This window comes from Branchiostoma belcheri, unplaced genomic scaffold, assembly GCF_001625305.1.
Source record: "Branchiostoma belcheri isolate BF01 breed outbred unplaced genomic scaffold, Haploidv18h27 scaffold311, whole genome shotgun sequence".
Taxonomy (NCBI): Eukaryota; Metazoa; Chordata; class Leptocardii; order Amphioxiformes; family Branchiostomatidae; genus Branchiostoma; species Branchiostoma belcheri.
The window spans coordinates 49,990-75,812 of NW_017803923.1; the positions used below are offsets into that span (position 1 = coordinate 49,990).

At 38.8% G+C, this 25,823-nt stretch overlaps 1 protein-coding gene across 3 annotated transcripts; it reads left to right on the plus strand.

Annotated features, from left to right (window-relative positions):
- The first annotated feature begins 1,061 nt into the window (after window positions 1-1,061).
- LOC109474717 (arylsulfatase B-like) lies at window positions 1,062-24,597 on the plus strand. 3 transcript variants are annotated; one of them, XM_019775080.1, is made up of 9 exons: window positions 1,062-1,224; window positions 2,250-2,378; window positions 3,422-3,512; window positions 12,376-12,562; window positions 15,602-15,780; window positions 17,619-17,826; window positions 19,003-19,243; window positions 23,734-23,897; window positions 24,158-24,597. In XM_019775080.1, exons 3-9 carry the CDS (start codon window positions 3,495-3,497, stop codon window positions 24,418-24,420), a joined length of 1,260 nt encoding a protein of 419 aa, XP_019630639.1. In that variant the 5' UTR covers window positions 1,062-1,224; window positions 2,250-2,378; window positions 3,422-3,494; the 3' UTR covers window positions 24,421-24,597. The 3 variants fall into 3 exon arrangements, with proteins under 3 accessions (XP_019630639.1, XP_019630638.1, XP_019630640.1); XM_019775079.1 differs by lacking the exon at window positions 1,062-1,224 and adding an exon at window positions 1,843-2,047; XM_019775081.1 differs by lacking the exons at window positions 1,062-1,224; window positions 2,250-2,378; window positions 3,422-3,512 and adding an exon at window positions 5,338-5,442.
- The last annotated feature ends 1,226 nt before the right edge of the window (window positions 24,598-25,823 follow it).

The window sequence follows — 25,823 nt, forward strand, 5'->3', positions numbered from 1 at the left end:
ACCAGTACGTTACTTGAGAGGTGAGAGTACCAAAAGCTACTTTAGATTTGGCTTATTTTGGCGTGTTTACCCTTATTTTGGCTTTTTTTCGCTTATTTTCGCATTTTCTGGAGACACAGGAGATGTAGAAATCTGGACATACGATAGAATAAATACGCCAAAAGGCAGATACTCAAGCAACTAGATATGATTTTGGAAACGTCGGACGGTCAGACGTTTCAGCTAGTATCCACTAGCTTTCGTCAGTGACTGAGAGACAAGAGGGGAAAAGCACAAGATTTTGGTTGATATGCAAACAAAGTGAAGACAATTTTTTGAAGTCGAAAAGGGAACAAAAGTCAGAGAATTAAAAACAAGATAATGCAAATTAGTAAAAAAGCCCCTGTTATACAGAACAGTGTTGTCTGTCCTCGGGGCTAATAGTGTCAAAAATCAAGTGCCGGAGAGATCTACCCGTTGCCCCCCCCCCTTCCCTGTTGAGGGTGGGGTTGTACATCCTTTCATATATTACCTCTTTAACACCCCGTTCCCACCAGCGTGTTTCGCGGTCCAAGATATCCGTGGACTCAAGTTTGAAAGAGTGACCCTGGTTGTGTTGTAGATGAGGAATAGCCGTTGGCACTAGGTCTGCAATGTTTCTGTATCTTACTTTAAGCGGTCGACTCGTCTCTCCGATGTAGGTGTTGTTACAATTGGGCTCCCCACATTTGAGTCTGTAAATAATATTCGTCTTGGTACCTTTGTGAGGTCGGTCATTAGGGTGTACCACTCTTTGTGAGTGTTAAAGAGGCAATATATGAAAGAATGTACAACCCCACCCTCAACAGGGAAGGGGATGGATCTCTCTGGCATTTGGAATTTGGCACTCCCAGTCCCGAGGACAGACAACACTTAAGCTCCTGTTCTGTGTAACAGGAGCTTTCTGACTAATTTGCATTATCTTGTCTCAACTTGTCTGACTTTTGTTCCCTTTTCGACTTACGAAATTTGTCTTCACTTTATTTGCATATCAATCAATAGTTTGTGCTTAATAAACCTGCATTTCTCCTCCTGTCTCTCAGTCACTGACGAAATCTAGTGGATACTAGCTGAAACGTCTGATCGTTTCCAAAATCATATCCAGTTGCTTGAGTAACTGCTTTTGGCGTACCGTATTACCTGGATGTCTAACCTTCATCTACGATAGAATAAATATCATGAATAGGGCACGGCATGTTAGGAAAGGTATGTTTGGTTTCGTTTATCAGAGTCTGTGTCAAATACAATGCTTAACACATCATTATGGCGTGCATTATCTTGCGTTCTTTCTTGTCCTAACCCTTCGTAATTCAGATAGTATTCAAGACACTTATTAAAGTCTTAATACTACTACTACTACTACAGTAACTACTACTACTAATGATACTACTACTACAACTGTCTTAAGATTAGGTACATTTCGGCCTTAAAATTACAACCGACTACATACGACTTTTTTTATATAAAAGGTTTTGTCTACTTCCATTGCATTTTATGAAGTCCCTGGTATTGTTATGGGCAAACACGTTTTAGTAGACTTGGATACCCAAAAATATGCTGTTATTTCATGCCGTTTCTTCGAAACCTCCGAAGAGAACTATGTTTCCCGTCTATTTCACAGACAAACACACGCAATTAGGGTAGTGAGCTCACCGACCGTACAATGAAAGGTTGAGCCACGAATGACCTTACACTAAGGTACAGGGGGCAGGGAGGAAGGGTCAGAGGGTAAAGGGGCGGAATAATTAGTATCAGGGTAGGGGTCACGTGATCTGTCTGTTCTCTAGTGTCACTGCGCAATCGCAACAAATCGTTTAAAACACGGATCTACAAATGTCAGATGTTAATATGTAGGTAGGTAGTAGGGAGAGATTGAAAGAACTACAATGGCAGTAAAGCTCCACAAAGGATTTCCACTTTTAAATATTCGCACTGCTTTTGTTTCATTAATCATTGTTGTGCTGATGATGTTATGGCGAACGACAGGACATTATGACAGCTATTTCAGGCGTTATACGTCAAAAGAAAGGTATCTCGGAACGTGAATCGATATTATTATTTTAATATTTTGTTTTGGTTTGAAGCCTTTAGAAAATATATTTAATTTGTTTTAAATTTTTATTTGATTCATCACAATAACGACTTTTTGTTTAGGAAACATATCTCTCATTTCCTTGTTAACTTTGTTCATATTAAGACGTGTCAGTTCCATTAAATATATATTTTTACAGCGCCAGAATCTATATTCCAAGACATCCAACAAAAGGCAAACCAAACATAATTTTCATACTGGCTGATGACTACGGGTGGGACGACATCGGCTATCACAACTTATTTATACGCACGCCAAACCTTGACAGGTATTGTTCTAAGTATGTTCATTTGAAGCATAGAATATTCACGCTGGGCATATGTATTGATTGTCGGCATCTAAATACAGAAAAAATATACTACTACAATAATATCTATATTTATTACGTTAGTTTGTTTTGTGATGTTGTCAATATAAACTAAATGCAACACAACAAAACTTCTTTCAAACGTTTCAATACCCAGTCCCCAAGTCAAAGGGTAACCCTTTAAAACACCGTTATAACTGTAATTATTCACCACGACCAAATCATTTTATTTGTAATCAATGCCTATAATGTCTTACTACTTATATTTTAAAATGATGTTATACTTGCAATGTACGTATCGGCATGATATCTTAAATAGTGCTTGTGTATGTAATATTTTAAAAGGCATTCTGTACAAACATATTATTTATTTGGCACGTAGTTTATACATATTTAGCATATTTTCATAAAACCCTAATTTCTTGTACCAATTTTATGCAAGTCTAAAAGCAAAAAAAGCTGTAAAGTAAAGCGGATTCAAATAGTATCTGGTCCAGAGACAGTATTATAGTCAATCAGACAATAATAATAGTTAATCCATTTATGAAATATTTTCTGCCGCAGTGCTTTGTTCAGGGATTGTTCAAGAATGATCATGGGTGATATTAAAAACCCTGTCGCCACAATGCTTTTGTTGTATTCATGCATTAACTAATCGCCCAAAATTTAACCATAACTAGTTTTTTAACTTCAAGGATTTTTTTCTATTAGTTTTGGCTTGTCTTTCGTTAAGACTATTTATTCATAACGTGTATATCATAATCAGTAAAATATATTCCTTAATTAGTTTTTGAAGGTAACAACACGTTTTACTTAAATTTTCGATGACTACTGTACATCCGTCACCAGGTGACTCCGTGATCAAGAGGTACGGTAGTCATCGCAAATTTAAAGGTGCGCGTTTTATACCTTAAAAAAGGCACTGATTTAGGGAATATTCTACTAACTGTGTGCATGAGTTTGTTCTTTAGAGAAATTTCTGTAACTCCTTGTTTATATAATAGCCTGGCATCAGAGGGAGTTAAGTTGGAGAACTACTATGTCCAACCTATATGTAGTCCGTCAAGGGAGCAACTAATGACAGGCAGGTATCAGGTAAATTTCATTAATTTCAAAATATATGTTTCACATAATAAAAAAAATATTAGCATAAGATCTTTGAATCATATAAATGTAGAATACACATACACATATACAAGTTACAACGATGCGGATGAAAAAACAGGTGCTAAACTCTGCATTTAAACGGTGTCAATGTTAATTTTGGATACTCGAGGAGTTTTGTAATAACTATGTTGCTTTGACGAGATTTTCGGGAGGTAAATTAGTTTTAGCAATGGATACATGACGAAATTTAAGAGAAAAATTCAGCGAAAAACCTGCTTTAAAAAATCCTCTGTCGATATTTTATGATGGACGTTGACTAAAACGTTGACTATTTCTGAATCTAAGGGCGTTTTCATGATACATTGTAGGTAAAAATAGGTGGTTGAGTGAGAAAAAGAAGGCCAAGTTCAAGTATTGACCCCCTAGCGGCTTTTGAAAAGTACAGTGTCCAATTTGTTTAATACACTGTTCTAGTTTAGTAATGCCAAGGTCCATTATTGGTAATCTATTTGCTTTGTACGTTGCTGCAGCTATCTACATATATATAGGGGCGATATGTCAAAGAAAGGTTAAGTTGAGCCAAAGGAATCTAAAACTATACATTACATATTAAACAGCGTCGTGTTAGTGTACTATTGGAAAATCAACACAAAATAACAACAAAGGTATGAGTCTTTTTACTTCTAGTTATAAATAATTCTGTATTGAATTATTATCGAACTACATACTATAGTATGGATTGAAATCCTTTTTTCATCATGTTTCGTCTTCTCCTCCTGCCATTTCTTTAAATTGATTCAACTCCTTCATTTTGGGGCCAAATAACATGAAATTTGGCATGAAGGTAGGGTGGGCAAATACTAAAGTGTTTTTTTTTTTTGTGATACATGCTTTTAGAATGGTTTTATTTGAGCTTTTTGGCTGTGTTATAGAAAATGTACTATAGCAGTGTGTTACTATATTTCGGCATGAGTCATCAGAATGGCATGTAGAGCAAGTAACAAATATGCATGCAACATTCCTCTATTCTTCTTGCTGATTGGCTGTTGGATTTGATTGGGTTAACTCTTAGTTAACACCAGTTCAAAGCCATTCCATATTGAGAGTATGAAGTTATGAACTCAAGTGTTTTGGTAGGTACGCTACGGTATCAACAATTTTCCAAAATCTTTACCAACTATAATCTACAGCTAGTATTATCTAGGTTTTGTTATCGATTTCCGACGAATCACCAGAATTGAAGCGTGTAAAGATTCAGTCGTTCTTTTGTTGTTGCTGAGAACACCGTAAGACGGCTTCGTGGCAATTTTTGCTAAAGTGAGGGTCGAGGGCTGCATGCCCGATAGTTTTCAAAGATTGGACAGGACGGGGCTGTAATATCAAAGGAGCCGGCAGCTTCTGCTAGCCGTGTTGATAGTTACGTTACATCAAAAAAGAAGAAAATCTCCTACTTAATTGAAAGTCTTGGTGCCTTACTTGACGTGATCGATACCGCCTTGTTGTTTCAGACGTACTTTATATGCCATACAAGGCAGTGCGTAATTAAATCGCACCTAGTTAGCTCGGTTGGTAACGCGCAGGGCGGCAATTCAAGGCATTGCAAGTTCGAACCCTGGTGTCGGATATTTTCTAACCATTTTAACATTTTAAACAACTTTAATCATTTTAACATGTTAACAATTTTAAAATTTAATTTTATCATTTTCTTTTTAATATACGTTTTTTTTCTTTTAACATTCAAAAACTGATTGTGAATAACTTAGAATGTTAGTCTTTTGTATTTTTTCGAACATACAACCCAAAATCACTTAGATGGTGACACAAAAGTATGAAGCTACGACACTCTACCAGGGTGAAGAATCTACAGAGGTATTACCAGTCACTACTAGCAAGAGAATGACCACATTGAATAATGACGGTGAGGACGAATCATATTAAGTACTGTTACAGCTAGTACAGAAATTCTACAGCTTTACTTCACTTTCGTTTATTTATTCGTTCGGCTGTAAAAAGACAAATTGTACAGCCAGGGCAGCCCAACTAGCCAGGCGGCTTTTATTAAAAGCTTGCCCTGCTGACAAGACAAACATTTACACGCACGATACAACAATACATTACATTAACGTGGAGAGATCAGGGTCATACACCTAAGGCTTACAGGGTGTCCTATAGCTTCCTTTTAAAGGAGACAATAGTGGTGGCAGTGCGAGCGTCAGTGGAGAGAGTGTTCCACAGTGACGTTTCTCGGTGAAAGAATGTTCTCTGGCCTCTGGTGGTTTTGGTAAGTTCAACAGTCAGGTGGTTGCTGTTCCTGAGGGGATAGCGGGACTCAGTAGCAGATGCACGGGTTCTGGGTATCAGGGTTTGGAAGTGTGGTGGAGAGTGGCCGTTAAGGAGCTTGTACAGGGTGGTGACTGTATGGAATCTCCGTCTGAACTGAAGTGATGGATGGGACAGTTGGGTGTACAAGGTTTGGTAGGAGGGATAAGGGAGTCCATGTTGTCACTGATCAGTCTGACGGTTTGGTATTGTACAGACTCCAGTTTCCGTTAGTCACTCTTGGTGAGTCCCGACCACACGATGTTGGCATACTCAAGGCCAGGTCGTGTAATTGTCTTATATAGCCTGGATATGATGTCTCTTGGCACCTTCTTTCTTAGTGCACACAGTAGGCCAGCAGATCGTCTTGACTTGGTGGAAATTGTATACATGTGCTTGGACCAGGATAGTGTGTTCGTTAACCCTACCTAGACCGGGCTTTTTTTTTTACATGGGGGGACCGAGGGGGGGGCTCTTTTGTTTATTTATTTATTTATTTATTTATTGAAATTGCGACGAAGACAATACAATGTGGACACAAGGCAGCTAATCAGCTGATGGCGTGACCACATACATAGAATATACATACATACATACAATATACATGTCAAACAGCAAATACAATTGAATAACAAGAAAAAGCTAAGAATCATGTACATCTATATACAAAAATAGCTAAGATTAGAAAGGTGCTAAGGCATGTAAATACCGTAAAAAGTAGAACTTAGTACAATATGGAAAAGCAGAGGATCAGCCGGAAGTAAATCTTTTTGTAGATGTTATAAACGTGTGAAGTGCATCTGAAAGTTGCTTATTGATAATAGGGTCATGGTCTGGTGAACCTTGAAGTAGGAGGGAAACGGTGGGACGTTGTTGGACAAGTCGTTCAACAGCTGCAGTAAGTCTGCTGCGATGGTCAGAGTATAGGGGGCAATGTAATAAGTAGTGCTGGACTGTTTCAGAAGAAGAACATCAGACACTTTTGACCCCCCAAAGAACTCGCGAACGGTATGTTGTATGACCACCAAATTTTTTAGAGAATGGCGTACTAGTGAAAATTTATCATATCTACAATTTTTATGTCGTTATGACGTAATATGACGTCATTATGACGTCATTAATGTGATTTTATTGGCCCAAACTGTCTAAATAGGTTTTTCCCTGAAAACTATATGGTATTCAACATAACTGTACCAAAAGTGTTTATGGCAGAATATTAAGGTGTACTAAGTTTTATGTTGCCCATAGCAACACCGGTGACGTCATAAAATGACGTCATGCATATTTAAGATATCCGCCATCTTGGATCATCAATCTTGAATTTTCAAAAATAGTTGTTTTTTTTCATGATAAAGCCTAAAATACATTGTAAACATACTAAAGACCTTCATTTAAACCTTTTTTGGAAAAAAATGGAAGTATTGATGAAATTTTAATAAAAATAACCTGTATATACCTGTTCTAATGATATGGTACGCCATCTTGGATTTTAGCCAATGACGTCATCAAATTACCATAAATTATGCATATTTAATGATAAAAGTTTTATAAAATTATATGGGATGTTATTAATATTAGAAACCATGAGTAACTTGACATAAAACCCATAAAATTCTATTGTTGAAACAAAAAGTACTAAATTTAGCAAAAAATGCCTGTCAGAAACCCGTTGCCATGGCAACACAAAAAAGTATTATCTTATTCCAATGATAGAGAATTGTTTCCAACAATATTCTAGGAAAAGTCACCAAGTTTTGCCGTTCTACGGCTAGCCGTTCAGACGCTATGAGACATCAAAGTTGGCGTGGGCACTTTTAGTCCCCCTCCCCCCCCCCCCCCGGTCTAGGTAGGGTTAAGGTAACACCTAGATGTTTGTAACTAGCAACAACTTCCAGGGTAGTTCCACCCAGAGTGACCGGTACATGGGGCCTTGGGATGTTGCGAGTTGTGATGTACATCACCTTGAACTTATCCCTGTTTGTTTCGAGTTTCCACTGTGTGAGCCAGTTTGATACAGAGCACAGGTCTCTGTTAAGTGAGGTGACTACACGTTGGATTGATCTGTTACTGATGTACAGAGAAGTATCGTCAGCGAACAAGTTTGGAGAACACTGTGTGCAACAAGATGTTATGTCGTTGATATACAGAATGAACAGGGTGGGATGAATAGGGTGGGCCCAAGAACGAACCCTTGGGGGACGCCGGCAAGAGGCGATTTCCATTCGGATGTTCCGTCCTGTATAACCACACGTTGTCGCCTTTCGGACAGATAGCTGTGGAACCATTGGAGGATAGGTCCGCGTATTCCGTGGGCACATAGATTGGCAAGGAGACCTTTGTGCCAGACCTTGTCGAATGCTTTCCTCAGGTCAAGGAAAACACATCCCACGACTTCCCCTCTGTCCATTGCCCTGCTCCATTCATCTTCCAGGCGGGCCAGTTGAAGCGTGGTGTTGTCCTTTTGTCCTGAATCCGCTCTGGTTCTGGGACAATATCGGGGTGATTTGTTGCATTAGGTATTTATTTATTAGTGTTTCCAGCACTTTTGGGACTGTGTTGAGCAGAGACATTGGTCTCTAGTTATTTGCATGGTGGCGGTCTCCGGCCTTGTAGATAGGCGTTACATTAGCCCCTTCCCAACCAGAAGGGACCTATCTAAAGGTAAGTGATGTGTTAAAGAGCCGTGTTAGGGGTGCAGATATGGTGTCTGCTACCTGTCTTAGGAGGTATGGAGTGATATCATCCGGGCCGCATGATTTTCCGGTCTTTAGGGTTTTGAGTTGCTGCCGTACCTCATCTTCAGTCAGTTGGATTGTGTCTAGGGTTGTTTCAGGGGTAATGCTGGGCTGGAAAGTGGGAGCGGGTCGTTTCTGTCGTCAAGGTCGGTCTGTTGGCCTGGAGATTCATTATGGTTGTTAGATGGTCGGAATCTCCTAGGGGTAGTCAGTTACTTTTTTTTTTAGTTAAAGTCACCAAGCACTAGATTTACAGTCTGCGGATTGCTGGTTGCTTTCTGTACTTGCGATTCATATATGTCAAAGAATGAGTTGTCAGATGATGGTGAACGATATGTACAATTGATTAAGAGATTTACATTAGACTTTGTTACTTCGCACCATATGGATTCGAGTACATCGTTTTCTAAGTCTGTGCGCCTTCTAGCATATAACAGGTTGTCGATATAAATCAATACACCACCACCGTGTCTATTCCTGTCTCTACGGTATAAGTTGTAGCCTTCGAGTTCTATATCGCTATCTTCTATGGCATTACTTAGCCAAGTTTCAGTTACACAGAGAATATTTATTAACATTGTCGAGGCTAAAGATCTCAACTCGTCTATCTTTGGTACAAGGCTTCTAGCATTAAGGTGAGCGATAGTCAGAAAACCCTTGAAACGGAAGTCAGTGCTAAGTAACAGTTCAGACAGGTCTGGTCCAGGGTTTGGGTGTACATCATAGTGTTTAGTGTTATATCTAAGACTGGTTCCCATTGTCTGGGTTCAGTGGATGAGTTGTCTATGTCTATATATATGCTACAGAAACATATGAACATAGCCATCATTGATACCCAGAGTAGTACTGTATGCATTTTACCAGGATTTGATTTACCCACCATTTTGTTGCACTGTTTGTACATGTACCTATAGGTATATACAGGTGTAAGAACTATACCTCCATGTCGAGGCACTTGCCCTCCCCACTGTCTGCGTCAGTCCAATAAGGGGAAAATCAAAGTAGGGAAAATAGTAAACAGGTAAAAGACTGGAATTTTCTTTCCACGTATAGGTGAAGTAGGTTACCAGGCTCTGATATTTGAGCAGTGAAAATACAAAGAGATTCATTTTGGAGGCTAACAAGATATTTTTGGGGTGACTGACGTGAGACCTGGGAAAAGGCAATGCTCTCACCACGGCTGACCTCTGACCTCCTCACTTTCGTTCACTCTGTACAGGCAATTAGCTCACCGGCATGATTTGAACTTTATTTGATAAAAACAACATGGCAGGAGAAAATCCTGAATTGTGATTTTAAAACAGTTTAAAATGCAACGATAAAATGCATTATTAAAAGTCATTATTGATTAAAATATAGCATATATAATGTGGCGACATGAATATACAATTTTAAGACAGGTTCACATACAAATAATCTGCAGAAGAAGAGTCTGAAACTCAATTAACTGTTTCTGCCGCATGATTTTGAGAGTTCTGGGAATAAAGGATTGTCTGTGTCTTTCGGTACGACTCAGTGGAACCTTGTAGCTGGATGTTTGGCGTCGTAGTTGGTACGTTGACGACCTACCAGGCTCTAGGAACTGTTGACATGGGTGGGTGGCGTCTGTCATCACCCTTCTGAGCTCATGTACAGCTGCTTCACACCTGCGTGACTCCAAGGTTTGCAAGTGGTCGTAGGGAATCCCAATAATCCTGCAACAACTGTACAAACCACGAGGCAGTCCTCCCCACACTGATTAACCGTACGCGTACTCCAGTACTGGACGAACAAATATATTGTAGATTTGCAACAGAACGTCTACTGGAAGCCCAACTCGTTTGGACAGTCGCAAGTAGTGAAGGGAAGGTCGGACCTTGGACAACATGTATTCAATGTGTGTGCCCCACGACAGGTCGTTACTGACGATCACACCGAGAAGTTTGAATGCAGGAACTCTCTATTGGGAATCACAGACTCCCTACGACAGCTAATAACTATGTCTTTGGTTTTTCCTACGTTTGCTGCCATACTGTGGGACTTAGCCCAAATGTTATGGCTACTTGCATTTGACCTGGTAGTGATCCCATAAGAAGTTCCGAGTTGGTCAAGTCATCTGCATACTTGACAGGTGTAACACTCTGTGGGATGTTGTTGTCAAGGCTGTTCATAGCTGGGACAAACAGACATGGCGAGATGATTCCACCCTGAGGTGTTCCAGCTAGCACTGGTCGAGGGGCAGAGATACAAGAATCCCACCGGACACGCTGCACACGGTTACACAACTCCACAGGTTCCCACATGGATGACATCTGTGCGCGCATTGGTTTTCGATTATTTCCTAACTAATTTTACGACAAACATACAAAACATCTGGAAAATAAGCAAACATACTCCGTACATTGATTAATGTAATTCCTGATCTTATTTACTGTACCGCAACGCAAGCGGGAGGTCAATGTTCATGGTTTTTACTGTCACCTCTGTACCGTGAACCTATCATTACAGTTAGTTTTTTTTCTGCACCTGTCACCACCGTGAATATACAGTTCCGTGAACATGTCCATTTTTCTCAGACGGTTAAAAAATTTGCTACCGTTAGTAGTAGTTATAATGTCGTCATTAGTAGTATTTAGATACCTGCACTGTATAACTAATAAGATTGAGATAAGTGTAAAGTAAAGCTGTCGAGGCTAAAAGTGCCCGCGCCAACTTTGATGTCACCTAGCGTCTGAACGGCTAGCGCTAGAACGGCAAAACTTAGTGACTTTTCCTAAAATATTGCTGGCAACAATTTTCTAACATTGGAATAAGATAATTTTTTTTGTCTTGCCATGGCAACGGGTTTCTGACAGGCATTTTTTGCTAAATTTAGTAATTCTTGTTTCAACAATAGAATTTTATGGGTTTTATGTCAAGTTACTCATGGTTTCTAATATTAATAACATCCCATGTCATTTTATGTAAATTTATAATTAAATATGCATAATTAATGCTAATTTGATGAAGTCATAGGCCAAAATCCAAGATGGCGGACCATATCATTAGAACAGGTATATACAGGTTATTTTCCTTAAAATTTCATCAATACTTCCATTTCTTTTTCCAAAAAAGGTTTACATGAAGGTCTTTAGTATGTTTACATTGTATTTTAGGCAATATAATGAAAAAAACATTGATGATCCAAGATGGCGGATGTCTTAAATATGCATGACGTCATTTTATGACATCACCGGTGTTGCTATGGGCAACATAAGACTTAGTACACTCAATATTCTGTCATAAACACTTTTGGTAAAGTTATGTTGTATACCAGGGAAGTTTTTTTGGAATAACCTATCTAGACCGTTTTGGCCAATAAAATCACATTAATGACGTCATTATGACGTCATATTACGTCATAACGACATACAAATTGTTGATATATTGTCGCGAGTTCTGAGGGGGGGGTCAAAAGAGCCCCCCCCCCCCGGTCCCACCATGCTCAAAAAAGCCCGGTCTAGATAGGGTTAAAGTGCTTGTCCTTGTATCTTTGTAAAAAACAAATGGGAGTGCCAATTTGCCAGGTGCCATTTTTGTAAAGAAAGCTGTCGAGACTCAAAGTGCTTGTCCTTGTATAATTGCAGTGTGATTTAATTAGAATCTTCTATTTTTGTTTAAGGAGGGAAATATTACATTTGCTCCGAAGCAAATGTTGGCCTTTCTAAATGAAGTAGTAAGATACTACTACCTTTTTTTATTTCTAGCACACTTTAACCTTACATTAAACTTTTTTTTTTTTACTTCTACACTTTAAAGGTAATAACATTATTTTTCAGATTCACTATGGGCTACAACACGGCGTGATCAGAAACGACCGTCCTCATGGTCTTCCACTGGATGAAGTGACCTTACCGCAACAATTAAAAAAGAACGGATACTCGACATACATGGTTGGCAAATGGCATCTAGGGTTCTGCAAAAAAGAATACATGCCGTTACACAGAGGGTTTGATAAATTCTATGGTAAGAATACTTTTGTTGTTCCGTTAAGTGTGACTTCATATGCGGCATGTTTTATCTCAATATGAATGGTATTTTTTATTCACTTGGAAACACAATTGACCACTTTCACACTTCCCATGATGCACCGTCAGGGGTATCGCAAAATGGAAATGCGATTTTACGTCATTTCTTTTCTGGAATAAATAAAATTAAATGACAATAAGAATTTTCCGGTAAAAGGTGAAACATTGCAATGCTCAGTATAGACTTTTACCGGAAAATTCTTATTGTCATTTAACTTTATTTACTCTATAACGTTAATACTTAATATTTTGGACAAAGCATTCATGGCTATGTCCATGTAGTTTCTTGACCTATTTCAGCGCGATAAAAACAAACATAAACAAGTAAGCTACAGTTAAGTAATCAAGCTGGCGGAGCAGAAAAAAAAGCAAAAACAAAAACAAACCATGTGTGGACTGATTCAACTGTTTTACTACAAATCAGGCAACATTTTCCTTTCCTACTAATTCCTAGACTTTAATACTGAACATTGCAATGTTTGCTGGGCGATAAGAATTCATTAATAAACAGCATTTACCGATTTGAAGCGTGCGAAAAACATTACGGCTTAGTTTTGCGCGCTAGGAAGAATTGACGTAAAATCGCATCCGGTCCATTTTGCGATACCCCTGACGGTGCATCATGGGAAGTGTAAAAGTGGTCAATGAAACCAAACTTGGAAACTCTTTGATCTTTGCCTTTATAAGTCTAATAAAACAATTTGAAACTTAGGGCCACCAAAGTATCAGGCAATGGTGTAGTAGTAAAATTAAATCAGAATAATAAATTTGGTGTGATTATGACGTAATATGACGTCATTATGACGTCATTTATGTGAGGTTTGTGCAAAAACCGTCAAAATTGTTTTCCATATAACTCGGATAGATACAACCAAACTTTGACAAGACTTGTCTATGATAGAATTTTTTAGGTCAATTAGGCCATGTTGGATTATATGGATGACATCCTCCGGGAACCCCAAAACTGATGCGCGCCTGCGAATAAAAAAAAGTTTTGCAAAAAAAAAAGTTGTTTTCATTATGAAATCTACGTGGTTTTGAAGGTTTAACAAATGGCACAGAATATGGTTTGGTGAATAGTCTAGTCTTTAAGTTCATTTCTTTACAATTTCGTCTTTTTTCGTTTGATTTTGGCATTCTACGACATTGGTATAGTTTTTATTTTTTATTTTTTGTAACTTACGGCATATTTTTGCTCATTTTGCAACCGTTTTGTACAATTTACAGTATGGTTTAAAACTTTTTTTAATGGAAACGGCCGAAAATTCATGCGCGCGCGGATGTCATCCATATAATCAAATCAACATGGCCTTACGGGAGCACACTCAGGATTCTTTGACTTTTTTTGAAGCTAAAAACCCTCAAGTCTAGCGACATTCTCTTCCTTGGAATAGTTTGGAAGGAGAATAACTGTATATAATATGAAAGGATATCTCTTCAGCTACAAGACTAACTGAATTTGGCTCCTTTAACATCTTTCATTAGGGTAAAACCATAAAATTAAGAATTTTAGCGTAAGATAACCATGGAAACAAAATCCTAACAGAAATAACTGATGCTGGCAGAATGACCCAAACCTTAATAATATCCGACTAAATTATAAAGCAAATCCTAGTTCTCTTTATTTTAATCGTTCACGGCGCGAGGGGTTACGACTTGGGCGTATCGTTCTTGTAAGCAATCATGAAATCGCCGGCGAATGCACTTGGGTACACGGCGCCAGCATTGACACAACCCGACACAACAGCACCCGAGCGTGCGGCAGACACAATTTGCGACGCATCACAACCGGCAATGCATCACGAAGCCCAAACGCAAAATCTGGGTCAAACGGGCGGGCAGGAATACCCAGATGTAAGGTTCGACGCCAAAATCAATTTTAACCCCCAAATCAACATATCTTACACTCTTAAACCATGTTAATTGTTAACATTTCTCTGACCTTGGGAGGTGAACCCGTGCCGGTTGTGACCGCAGCTCGGGTTCATCCTTGACAAAGACCTCACATCAAGTGAGCAGGTCCACTCCATGGTGACTAAGGTATCTCGACGACTACATTACCTCAGACTCCTCACAAGGCATGGGTGTTTCCGATCTCACTAAGGTGTACTTAGCCTTGATCAGACCTGTGCTGGGGTACGGTCACGTGCTCTTAGTTGGCTACAGCAAACAACAGGAGCTGGCTATTGAGAGAGTCCAACGGCGAACTTAACGGATCATCTCTCTGGGTGGAAGACGGGAGGTACCCAACCTTCCTACACTCAGAGAACGATGAGACCTGGCAGCCGTGAAGCTGCTCAAAGCCATGATGAACGCAGACCATCCCCTCCATAACTTGGTGGAGGGGCTGATGAGTAAGGGGAGGTCCTTAAGGAAAGCGGGAGGACTCAGGGTTTCCATTACAAGAACCTCCAAAATGCAGAATTCATTTCTGCATCACACTATCAAACTCTATAACAGTCAAATGGAGAAGTAGTTTTTATTTTTATGTGTTGTAATTGCCGAGAATCTGTATGTTTTGATTGTTTATACGTTGTATTTTATGTATTTTGTAAGGTCAGCACAATTTAGCGCTCCATAATTGTTAATGTACTGCTGTTATGCTGATCACTGTTTTGAATAAATAATAAAGAACTTTTTGTGGCAGGTTATGAGAAAAGTCATTTCAAACTTGGACTCTCAAAACCATTTTGTAATTTTAAACCACTACCATGGACCCCGTTCGCAGAAGAACTGTTTTTTATGTAACCCGGGTTTCTATTATTCTTGTATCTGCTGCTGGAAGTTCTGACGACATTCAGTCATTTGCACCTTAGCAGATAATTTTGATAAAAATTATACCAAGAATTTGTAATAATATTCGTCGTGTATAAATGTTCAAATAAAGTTATGGTTTGATGCTAAACCTTGCTGTATTTATCATTTAAATTAGTGTAATGTTAATGACAATTTGTGTCTTTAATAATTTTTTTTCTAGGTTTTTTAACAGGCAGTGAAGATTACTGGACACACCGCAGACCCACAAACAAAAAAGGGTATCGTGGCTTAGACCTAAGAGATCAGGATACGCCTGTTCTGGATCAAAATGGCACATACTCAACACACTTGTTCGCCCAAAAGGCAGCTGAGATGATCAAAAAGCATGAGCAGACAAAGGTATTAAATACATTGTTTATGAACAAATGTAATATCAATTTTTTTATGACTGCTGATTGATGACTATTGATTGTTATATATAAATATACATATATGTCACAGGGGAGATTGGAATCCAGGGGGATCCGGAATAGTCCTGGGGAGATTGGAATCCCTATCTCCCTAGGAGAATCTGCCATCCTCCTAGGGAAATCTTTAATCCTACTATGAAATATTGGAATTCTGATATTTAGATACAAATTCAGTTTTAGAAATACTAGAACTCATAGATTCAATCTTCTCACACCTTAACGTTCAATCAATTTCAGCAGAGGCAAGCCTTTTACCACGATGGTCAGATTTGGGCCCAAAAGTCCCACTCCGCTACTATGGAGATCGAATCCCTCGAACCCGCGAATCTTGTTCGATATGACGTCATTCGAATAGAGCGGGCGTTCGATCTGGGGTTACCCGCGGTCATTTACAGTAAAGCCGCTACACCGGCTACTTCAAGCCCTTTTTTACTTGGGAACCACGGAACAGGAAAAATCCACCTTTCCACAAATATGAACCGTTTTCAAATTATTACATCTATGCCGTGATTTTATTGTGGATATGTAACATGTAACGAAGCTACTGCCGTCATCGTGGGTGACCTTGAAGGTCAGAATTCTTGTTGACGCTGTTATAAAATCCAGGTCCCCATATCCAAGTGGCACAGCATGCGTGCAAACATGGTATTTTAACCATTCCCGAAAATCGCTCAAATTACCTCATTGAGGGCTTGTTTGGAAGAGGAACCATTTCCGCAGATTTCTGTCTTAGGGATTTTTTAAATATGGCCGCGATTATGAATTATCGGTATTTAAAGTTAAAACATTGCGTTTTTAGCTCTTCTTTTGACTGTAAGTCGAGTTTTAGTTAAAAAATAAAAAAATCCTAAGACAGAAAGTTTAAATTTACTGTAATATTTCTAAAAATCCAAAAATTTTACCTTATTTTAAATTTTCGGGGCCTCTTAAAATCAGTTGTTTGGTTCTCGTGAACCCTTTTTGAAATCCGAAATTGTTCTCATTTGGAAGCAAATGTACACAAAGTGGAGCAAAGGCAGTGCAAGAATAACATTTGAGGTAAACAAAATCACTTATTACATTTTATTTTGACGAGTATTTACTCTCCAATTACTTTTGTTTATTTTCAAATTTTACCCGTTGCCCCCGGGCTGGCCCGGGACTCCCGCGCGGCCACGTTCGAACACGTTCTGTAACCCGATACCTCCCTAGTAATGCGACTTTTAGCCTAGCAACCGACCGCCGTGTACTACAATTGTAGGTGAAATACTAGATTGGAATCAAGATTTGTACTGGCATAATATGCAGTTCTAATTCTATACTTGCAATCTTTCCTAAATTAGACCCAAATCTATTTCCAATTGGCAAAATAATGTAAAAATAAATTGGAAAAATAAAGGAAACAATAATATTCTTACAAACCATGATTTTCTTCAGAATTTATTTTATGAGCTAAGTCACTAACAAACTGGAAAACTGTTTTTGAGTCACCATCTTACAATAGCCTGATGCAAATATCTGAGTCTGATTTACATATTCACTTACCTATGCTGAAATTGATTGAAAGTTTGGGTGTGAAATAACTCGGTCTATTGTCCCAAGCATTTTGATGCAATCAGAATTTCTCCTTTTTAAATCGTCCTGTAAGAATTCCCACTTGTCCAGGGCCAAATTGGAATCCCTATCTCCCCTGGGAGTATTCCGATTCCCCCTGGATTTCAATCTCCCCTGTGACATATGTATAGTTTCTGTTTTTTTTTAATCTGTTCTACTCTCGTATTCCTGTAGCCTATGTTCCTGTACTTGTCATTTCAAGCGGTTCATGGGCCACTCCAGGTGCCCGAGGAATATTTGAAGAATTACATGGATGTAAGGGACCCCATTATGCGAACGTATGCAGCACAGGTGACAGCAATGGATGAAGCTGTTGGGAATGTTACAGACGCCTTAAAAAGTGGTGGACTTTGGGACAATACTGTACTTATATTTTCAACAGGTTGGTTTACAAATTTAATCTTCAATAACTTAACCTTAAACAGTACACCTGGGGTCCCAAGCACTATATATTACGTAATATTTTTTTTGTTTCTAAAGATTTTTTTCTGAAATTTTAGGTTATTGTCACCCACAAAGTTGTCCCTCAATACAGTGCATAAAACTAAGTTTCAACCATTTCTGAAAAAAAATTATATGATTTTCTTTTTGGGTACGCGCGGACCCCAGCCGGCTTGCGATCGTAATGGATACACTGGCGTTTTTATGCATTACTCTATTTCCGTATTTAGATTTTTATGCACTTATTACATGGCCACCAAATTTTCAGAGAATGGTGTACTAATAGTATTTAATTCTAACAACTTTGGTGCAATTATGACGTCATATGACATCACAGCTAATAATATGGCCCGCCTTTTTTATTTTGACACTGATTTCATCAAATTAGTATGAATATTAAATGATTTAAGTTATCTTTAATTATGTAAGATGGTTACCGGTGACATAACAGAACCAGTCGCAGCGCTTCCTAGCGGACAATCGGGCGCTAGCCGGGGAACATTGAGCGGGTCAGATATAACCGCAAATATGTGCGGGGTTGGCAGAAACCAATAAATCACCATTTACAAAAAGGATTTTGGGTGGAAAGGCCCCAAAACTGAAAGTATTGGATTTGTCTTTTAACGGATAGAAATAATTATTGTTGAGATTTGCCTCATATAGTGCTCATCGTAAAGTATGTATGTTTCGGACATCCAATTCAAATTCAATTCAGCGGTTTGGATATTTCTCTTTATGCTCTTAATGTAATTAGTTGAACCTGGTATCTATATCAGATTTCTTTAAATTTTTATTTTTGTTTTTCCGCTCTCAAATTGCATTTGATGTCTTTACAAAAGCACACTTATCGTTTTTCCCATAACATATATTGCATAGTTTGAACAATATTTTTCTGTTCCGAAATATTACTAAGGCGTACAAAATAAATAGTTACGTTATAGTATATAGTAGAGTTAATAATTTCTCCGCCGTTTATTTTCAAGAGAATGCATATTTTTCGTTGTTTTGTTTACTCGTAGTGTAATGAAAACGTTTTTAGTTCTTGAATTAAGTATTAAACCATTAAAGTTTATCACTTTTAAACAGGGAAGCTTATTTTTTGTGTTGCGATGTACAGATAATGGTGCCAGGGAACTTGCAGGAAGTAACTGGCCGCTGAGAGGTTGGAAGAACACCCTGTGGGAGGGAGGAGTACGAGCTGTCGGTTTTGTCAACAGCAACCTGTTGGAGGAAAAGGGGAGAATCAGTGATGCTCTTATCCATATCTCAGATTGGTTTCCTACTTTACTTCGCATTTCCAACGGATCTACATCTGGTACCAAGCCTCTGGATGGATTTGATGTCTGGGATGCTATAAGGTATAAGCAAGATCTCAAACATATCGAATAATAAGGTTATTACAAAAAACATTGTGTCAAAAGTATAGAATTTTCTCATGTGACTTTTCGTCGCAGCATCAAAATCATATAAGATTTTGCTGTCCTGTAGTAGGTTTGCATGTTTAGTTGCAATTATGCAATTATGGCTATAAAACACCATGTTCCTAAAGCTACGGTCACAACCCGCCGTACGTGCTTCTGCGTGCTGTCTACGTGCAAAAACGTGAGCAAACGTAGGGCATTCGTGCGTGGTGAGTACCACCTCCGTACGGAATCCTACGGATTTTGGAGCACGCAGACACGCCGTAGAACTTTAAGTGCATGTAAAACTTTTTCTACGTGTGGTCTGCGGATTCACCACCCGTGCGTGCGAGTACTCTGTGTACCTAAGACGCGCTTTCTTTCCCCCAGCAAAGACCTCATTTTAATATTATAATAGCATTTAAATGAGCAAGGTGCAAGTAGAAGATCGTAAATATGCAATAGGTATGGTGATAATTGCTGAAGCTTCACCACCCACTGCCCCTCCTGCTATTTTGCATTTGTATGTGCTAACTTCACACTCTCTTTGAATTTTCAGTGTTCTTGTCCTCCTAGAACAAGGAGCTTTCGTCACATGTGATGAAAGCTCCTTGGTTTATAGAAGACTTTATGGCTTGAAACATGCTTGGAAAGAAAGTAAAAATGAAAAACAATTAAAACACATTCCTAAATACAGCATATATCCACCAGTATCTAACTCAAGTTTATATAACGGGGTCTTATATTTATAAATTGGTGATGGAGCCGGGATTTCAACTATGTATTGCACGTCTTTTAAGAAAATTAAAGTCAGTGAAGTTATTAATAACGTTCTTGATTTTTCTTTTTGAACCCGCTTTGACCAATTTCTAATCTTTCCAGCTGCCTCCCGAAGACTTGTAAAAGACTTGTAAGAGACTATGATGACCATAGTTTACAAACAGGATTCAAAATGACCATTTTATGTGCTAATGTGTTCTTTAGTGGCCCCTATCAAGGACGTTCTATTCCGGCTTCGCCCCTAAAAATCTAATTTCAAAGAATCCAAAGCTATGTAACATTTCACATCATCAAGATTGAATGTTAGGGAAGGACTGGGAAGCACGTACATGGCGCTCAAAATAAACATTGTGAAAACAGAGGGCCAACAAACTACATGTAGAGTAAAGGCTAGGAAGTTTAGGGAGATACGAGGCATGGATGTAGGTGCATGTTTGGAGCCAGACAAGTCAATACACATTTTTCGTCTCTGGGCCGGGGGTAAAAGTCTTAGATTTAACTCCTTTCTTCATATGAATTATAAGACATCTATCTGTTTTCTGCCCAACAGGCAGAGCTGTTGTTCAGGTTTATAGCTGCTATCAATAAAACTACATGTCAAAGCTAGAACCTTGCACTAGAAGAGTAACAAACAAATGTTTAAAAATAAAGACTTGTGGTAAAGTCTGAATTTGAATGGATACATGCTGCCGTCTGCCCGCTATGCATAATTAAAGATAATTGCCCGTAATAGCCTTGAGTGGAGGTGCGAAAACAATTAATTTCATTCACAGTCATGAGCCTTGATAAAGATTGACAGATCAAGGAAGGAAATCTACCAGAATTTACACTTTTAAACTTTAAAGCCCGAGACCAAACTCTTCCCATGGGTTTACAAAGTTGAAATTGGGTGCAAACAATGCATAAGAAGTCCGTTTATATGAATCGGTTTTCAGAAAAACTACTTTATCCTCTTATATCTAGCTATTGGCAGATAAAGTCATAGCTACCCCCTAGATTTCTACCAAAATGGACTATATTACAAAATATTTTCAAGCCTAAGCTATATTCTTCTTTTCTGGAAACCGATTCCTATAAAGTGCATATCTCTCCACATTCTCTGAAAGTTTTGTATTACAATTCTAAGCAGAAGGGTTTGGTCTAGGCCGATTTTATAGAGTCATAATGGTCTAATATTATTATCAATTATGGAGCAATTATGCAGATTTTTGACGGAAAAAGTAATTATTTAGAATCAGTGGTATTTCATCTAAGTTACTTCCAAATTTGAAGTTGATTGGTCAAGCCAAACTGGAGATACATGCGATTTTACAGGTAGCTCTGTATCACCCCCATCACCGGGATGAATACGCTATGTCTTCGTGGGGGACAAGCGGCCCATACGCTGATTTGCACCTGGAACTGCACCTGTACATAAGCTGCGTACAATGGACGAATGCATTGCGTATTTATGGCGCTTTAACACCGTTCGTATTGCAACAGGACAGCACATTGTACGTATTTGTAACTAATGAGAAGCGCAAATGTTGCGTACCGATCTAGATAGGGAATTGCCGAAAACGTTGGCTACACCCGGGGTACCTGCTCCTCTGGACCCCATGATTAACAGACCTCCTGGAGCATTTTACGTAAGATGTGACAAAAAAATGATATGTTTAAAATATGTTATGATTGGCTCTTTCTAATATGTTTTGATGAAAAGTAGATGATTTTTGGGAATCTGTATTTCCTAGAGTGCAATTTGTTTTACAAAAATGCATTTTGTCACTTTTTAACACAAAAGAACACCCTGTACCGCCTCCATGTCCATACCGCATCAATATATCTAAATTTAACATTAATATTTGCTTAATTTTTGTTGCCTGTTGGAATAATGCGCCAGTTGCCTGTTTTTGGGTCGGTAGATTGTAGTGTTAGCACATATGTGTAGTGTCCATGCTACATGTATCTGTGTGTTTGTGCAATTGTAAATTGTCTGTATTTCAAGTATGGGTGTTTTCAAATTATTAAGGAAGGGCATTTCTTGACATCTCCAATTCATCAAGGGTATCAACAGTCTAACTGTTAAGTTTGTTACAAATTGTATAAAGACTGGGTACGTGTATTTAGTTTACCTGACAATATATTACAGGAAATTGACCAGGGCTGGGGCGAAATAGAAACAAACACATTTTATCTGAGTTGAGGGCGGCCCATGAATGACTCGCTGCGAATGAAACAGCAGGAGGAAGCAGCAGGGAATACGTCCACAAGACGCTTGGCATTCGTCGGAAGTGCGTTAGGCATCCGGTGGGCATACGTTGAGTGCGTCCGGAATACGCTTGGCGTTCGCAATGTATGCGAACGCCACACGGATGTCAAATGCAATCTATGCGCTAAATTCGTTATTTATACGCTACATGTGCGTCACAGTAACATTACGTATTGTGCGTACGGCAGAAATGTCTGTACGCAACTCAAACGCAATGGCTATTCGCAAAAGTGTGACAGGGCCCTAATGTTGCAATCGCACAGAGATCGTAAGTTGTAAGCACGTACGGCTCACTTACCACTTGCGCAACGAACGATGCACGCAACCGCTCACGACCAGACGTGGCGTGCAGACCACACTCTTACACCTTGCGCAACGTGCGATTGACGTGCGTAGACGCCACTCCTTCCCCACGTTTTCAGAAAAACGTAGCAGACGGAGCCTCCCCAAAAAACGTACGGACAAAAAGCACGCACGGTGGGTTGTGACTGCAGATTAACTTTGTATTTTAGTTCACAAAAAATATACCCGCAGTGTGATGTCAATTAACCCTATTCAGATGCAGATATAAGTGGGGCATGAGTTCAAGTATTACTAACAAGAGGCTAATGAACCGTGATATTATAGCAAATTCGTCAAGTTTAGAGGTTTCAAGCGAAAGCCATTCATACATAATACATGGAGGTTTGTGCAGGGGTGAAAGGCCTTCCTTTCTGTCTAAATACTCCAAGACAGTTGTCACTTTATTTTTAATTTTTAATGAATGAATGAATGAAGACCTTTATTGTACACACATACTTTCTGGGTTAAGTACAGGTCACAACTAAAGGATGGAATACAAATAACGTTACATATATACATCGCTAAGTAGCTACAATCAAGTAAATTCGGTTTCTTCTCGTTTCTTAGTAAAGGTAAAAAGGTAAAAATAGGCATGTTTTGATATAAAGGGTTTGTCTAAGATTCTTCCTAGATCACAGTACCGACATATTCGTTGTTCTATGGGAGTGCGGTTATGTCTACCAGTTTTGATATGTAATTTGTGGCAACAAATTCGGAGTTTAGAGACGGCAGTTTTGTGCCGTAGATTATCAAGACAACAATAAATTTAGATGCGAGGCTTCTTTGCAAAGTGCTAAAGTTCAAATGGGTAAAAGGGGTTTGTAGAACTGAAATAAACTGCAGAACTGAAATAAAGTGTATTTAACCGTCATAAGCAAGATGTTGCGGGAAACATCAATACATTGATGTTGGGCATTAACGAGAAGATTATGTATAAGATACATCCTTGTAATAATCAATATCAGATATAAGGGATAACTATGGTAACTTGAAATATCTTATTATCTTATTTCTAACAACGGCTGATTTGGTGCTACTTATAGCACAAGGAAAACTAATTGATTTTTTTTTCTAGCATTGGCAAGACGTCACCAAGAAAGGAATTGCTTCATAACATTGACCCGTTTTACGATGCACAGATGATTTCGTATTCAGCTATGCCTCATGATAACATTATCAACACATCCGTGTATGCTGCCATTCGATCTGCGGACTGGAAGTTACTGACAGGATACCAGGGTGAGTAATAAGTTGACTTTATTTAAACATGTAAGATAAGCTTTTTCAGAATTAGGAAAGTCGAAAAACATTTTAATGGGAAGGGAAATGGACTGAAACATGCTGTATTTGCCAAGCAATGCCTGCCTTTCTACCTTGCGGGTTTTATTCACTTGGTACAACGTATGGTGTCAAATACAGTGACTTTTACATTACACGGTTCTATGTTTCAACACTTTGAAATTCTTCGTTCTACAAGAGTATCCAAATGATTCTTTTAGGAGCTGGCTGGATGCGTCGACGTCCAACCTACGATGGTTTTGAAGAGTCGGCAGATCCACCCGACAAGCACCTCTGGTTGTTTAACATTCGCAGTGACCCACAGGAGCGAACAGATCTGTCAAAAATACACCCTGATATTGTGCAAGACCTGCTGGAGAAGCTTGCGAGATACAACAAAACAGCTGTACCCATATTTTGGCCAGATCCTGATCGAAGGGTCAATCCTCAATTACACGGGGATGTTTTTGGACCTTGGTTGTAAAAGACGATAAAAAGATACTTTAATACGTTGTCCAAATACACAAGAGAAATGCAATAGCATAACATAAAATGATATAAGATATGCTTTAGTACCATCGTTACAGTGCTGTAATAGAGCACGTTAACCCTCTTTAGATGGGGAAGGGGGGGGGGGGGGTGAGGCCCACTACAACTTTCATCTCGGAAACCTCGGATAGCACTGGAACGGCTTGCGCTAGTCACATCTGGTGACTTTTCTTAAAACCCTTGTCCTGTGGAGCATTACAATTGTTGCTCTGCACATACAGTACCATCTATATAGCACCCTGTATAGGTACGATTTAGGGGTATTTCTCGTGCAACGCATTGCACCGCAGCGAAACGCAACGTATGCGGGAGTAACTATGCCACAGTACTGCGGGGCAAAAAAAATGGGGGTCTATGATCTGATTAAGACATTAAATTATTGAAAAATATTGTGCCAGGAATGCCAACAGGACAAGGGTTAAAGTATATCTGGCAAATATTTAATGTGAATTAGATAAGTTGGGAAATTTTTGTATTACAATGGCAACGGGTTTCTGACAGGCAATTTTGGGGAATATCAGTAATTAGGGTTTAAACGTTAACATTCAGTTTTTGTTAAATTATGCGTCCTTTATAATAATAACATCTTATATAACAATATATAATTTCTATGATCAAATATTTATAAATTTTTCTCACAACAACATGTTTTTTCACACAGATGCCCTTAATGATACCTTCAGTCTATCTTTAGCCATTTAAAAAGGTATAATATGGCTTTCACTTTGAAATAGATAGCAATCATTGAAGTTATCTTTTAAAATAAATCTCGGTACCTTTTTATTCTTCATTTATGAGTTTAAGTTGTCTGAAATGTGCTGCTGTATATCGTTTGACTTTTATTTTGCTGGTACCTCATCTTACCTACCAAATATCATACAGCTACACAACACACCTGAAGTTAAGATGGCAGTAACTTCGTTTTTAAAGATTTAGAAAGGATATATTTAACTCTGTAGGCCTTTATGTGGCTGTGAAACCCAATCTGTGACAAACAGGTTATTATATCAATATAATCATTGATCAAAAGAGGAGAGAGTCTTGTTTGTGGCATACGTCTATCTCAAAGCTGCCTTCGACTCCGTTCACACACCTTTTCATGTGGAAGCTCCTACGAGCCACAGGTATTCCGCACAAGATAATCTGCCTTATCCATGAACTATACACAGGGAGTGTCTTAGAATTGGAACAAACCACTCTGACTGGTTTGAGCTTCACAGCGGCGTTTGCATGGGTTGTGTCCTAGCTCCAGCACGTTTTAACACTGCCATCGACCGTGTAATGGCAAGGACAGTTAAATGGGATATGTGCGAAACTACCTTCGCAGACTACCCCTTT

Coding starts and splice junctions, on each gene's coding strand:
- LOC109474717 (XM_019775079.1), top strand. CDS start 1,905: ATGGCAGTAAAGCTCCACAAAGGATTTCCACTTTTAAATATTCGCACT. Junction 2,048..2,249: donor CGTTATACGTCAAAAGAAAG/GTATCTCGGAAC, acceptor ATATTTTTACAG/CGCCAGAATCTATATTCCAA. Junction 2,379..3,421: donor CGCACGCCAAACCTTGACAG/GTATTGTTCTAA, acceptor TTTATATAATAG/CCTGGCATCAGAGGGAGTTA.